Source organism: Oratosquilla oratoria, chromosome 20, assembly GCF_046742065.1.
Source record: "Oratosquilla oratoria isolate Oo_2021 chromosome 20, ASM4674206v1, whole genome shotgun sequence".
Taxonomy (NCBI): domain Eukaryota; kingdom Metazoa; phylum Arthropoda; class Malacostraca; order Stomatopoda; family Squillidae; genus Oratosquilla; species Oratosquilla oratoria.
The window spans coordinates 2,105,080-2,107,579 of NC_134796.1; the positions used below are offsets into that span (position 1 = coordinate 2,105,080).

General features: G+C 37.2%; 1 protein-coding gene across 3 annotated transcripts in view; it reads right to left on the reverse strand.

The window, feature by feature from the left end:
* Nucleotides 1–2,500, reverse strand: part of LOC143036371 (uncharacterized) — a 180,563-nt gene that overhangs the window by 1,545 nt on the left and 176,518 nt on the right. For all 3 annotated transcript variants that reach the window (XM_076203627.1, XM_076203628.1, XM_076203626.1), the window contains 2 exons: nucleotides 992–1,179; nucleotides 1–252 (listed from right to left, as the gene is read on the reverse strand). The exon at nucleotides 1–252 is cut by the window's left edge and continues 1,545 nt beyond it. In XM_076203627.1, the coding sequence (XP_076059742.1) occupies nucleotides 1–252; nucleotides 992–1,179 (440 nt within the window). The remainder of the gene's footprint in view (nucleotides 253–991; nucleotides 1,180–2,500) is intronic.

Genomic DNA, 2,500 nt, shown 5'->3' on the forward strand with positions numbered 1-2,500 from the left:
TTGAGGCGCCGAGCTCGAAGTGGTCGGGAACAGTGGGGTTATGGTTTGCTGTTGTGTACCTGACGGAGGTGGGGGTGGTGGTGGCGGGGGAGGGAGAGTGTAGGAGGGCGTGGACCCCGGCGGTAGGGTTGGGGGCGTGAGGGAGAGGAGAGGGCGGACGTTGCCGAGGCCAGAGAGGGCGTGGGGTCCTTCGTGTTCCCTTTCGCGGTCACGTTTGTGCTTCGTCCTCCGGTTCTGGTACCACACCTTCACCTGAAGATGGAGAAACATTTTGTCATTTGTTGTTGTTTTTTTCATAAAATCAAAACGATTCACACATATTCATCAGTAGACAAATATATCACTCAGTCAAAAAGTGTGAGTAAATGAATTAGGATATAGCTGCACACTCTTCTTTTCTTGTGTATATAATATACGTAAAACTACACTTGTGTGTTTGCATACGTGTATTTGTGTGAGTGTGTGCGTGTGTGTGTAACTGTACTAGTGTATGTACGCGTGCGTACGCATGCAACAGTGTGTTTCGTAACAGTCCCCATATATATATATATATATATATATATATATATATATATGTATATACATATATGTATATATATATATGTATGTATATATATACATATATATATACATATATATACATATATATATATATATATATATATGCATGAGAAATCACAAACTCGTGATTCTAAATATGCGGAAAAACCACCAAGGAAAAAGAAAAACTGATGACCAAGCGCTTTCGTCTATTCAGACATCCTCAGGGTACATGAGGATGTCTGAATAGACGAAAGCGCTTGGTCATCAGTTTTTCTTTTTCCTTGGTGGTTTTTCCGCATATATATGTATATATATATATATATATATATATATATATGTATATATATGTATATATATATATATATATATATATATATATATATATAATTTTACTTTACGTCCGCGATTATACCCGTCTCCTTCGAGGTCGCCTCTTTGGCCTCCTCACCTGGGTTTCGGAGAGTCCTAACCTAGCGGCAAGGAGGGACCTCTCCCTCCCCACCAGGTACTGATTCCGCCGAAACTCTCGCTCAAGAGCAGCCAGCTGTTCGCCGCTGAAGGTCGTTCGAGCTCTTTTAGGACGGTCCAGATCAAGCCCCTTGGGGAACACCAGTTCTCGCACTTGACCGTTCGAATCTGTGGACCAAAAGACAAGAGGTAATTAACAAAAGATTGTTACAAAATTATTTACTTCTCAAGCTGCAAAAACTTAATGACATGCCCCGAAACGGTAGTACTTGAAATATTGTATAATTCTAGGGAAAATGGAGTGGCTTACTATTATATTCATTACATAAGTGGACAGGAGGATTTGAATCAGATTCACTATTGGTTACATACTATCATTGCCGACCATAATCATTCTACTATTAAGGCCACAATAATTTAGAAACATGCAAAGATAGTTTCACCTATAGGTGGAAACTTACACCTGAAAGTGACTAACCCTATCCAAAACCTCCACTTTTATTCTGTCTCTGGGCAACTAGATCAAGTGCCGCCCAACTACAAATGAATTTCTGATGTATTGAAGCCCTTTCAGACCAGGATGCAAAGATGTTGTACCAGACCCAATCAAATGCTTTTGATATGTCGAGCATAACATCATATGCCTCATCAAAACTTTATATTTCATCAAAACCCCACAAAGAAGATGACCAAGATTCAGACAGAAACCGGAAGATCTTCAATATAATTTATTTGCGGAAGACATACTGCCGACAAGAAAGAAGCTCATGAGAGTGAGGAGATGCATATCTTCTTATCAAGGACAGATTGAAAACAAAAATAGATAATCAGAGAATGGAAGCCATTGGACGGCAGTTAGAGGGCGGAGGAAGATAGTTGGGATAGATTGAATGCAGCCCACTGCCAGCATAAAAATAAACAAGTTCTTGGGCAAATGGACAAGTTTGTCTAGACCAGCGGGTTCCCCGGAACCCTAATGTTCCGCAAAAGGTCCCTAAGGGTTCCGCGAGAACAAGTGAGATAAGCTAATGCACTTTTGATTTTTTACTTAATTTCATATGCGTAATATAATTAAACACGCACGACATATTCTTGGTTATTGCAATAATGTAATATAGACATCATCCTATCTAACCTATTATCACGATGAAAATAAAATGAGAAAGATATGGTATATATATATATATATATATATATATATATATATATATATATATGTATATATATATATATATATGTATATATATATATATATATTTATTTATTTATTTTTTTTTTATTTATTTTTTTTTTTTTTGCAGTGGTTTGTTGTGACGCAATTTATTTTAAAGGTTAAGAAACGCTGGTTTAAACCATCAACAAGAAATCAGCTTTTTAAAGACGATAGTGAGGCATTCCACCTAGGACAAGGAATAAGAAATAATAAAAAAAAACACAAGTGAATAAATAAATCAATCAATAGATAAAGACTTGGAAGAAATAAGGACGG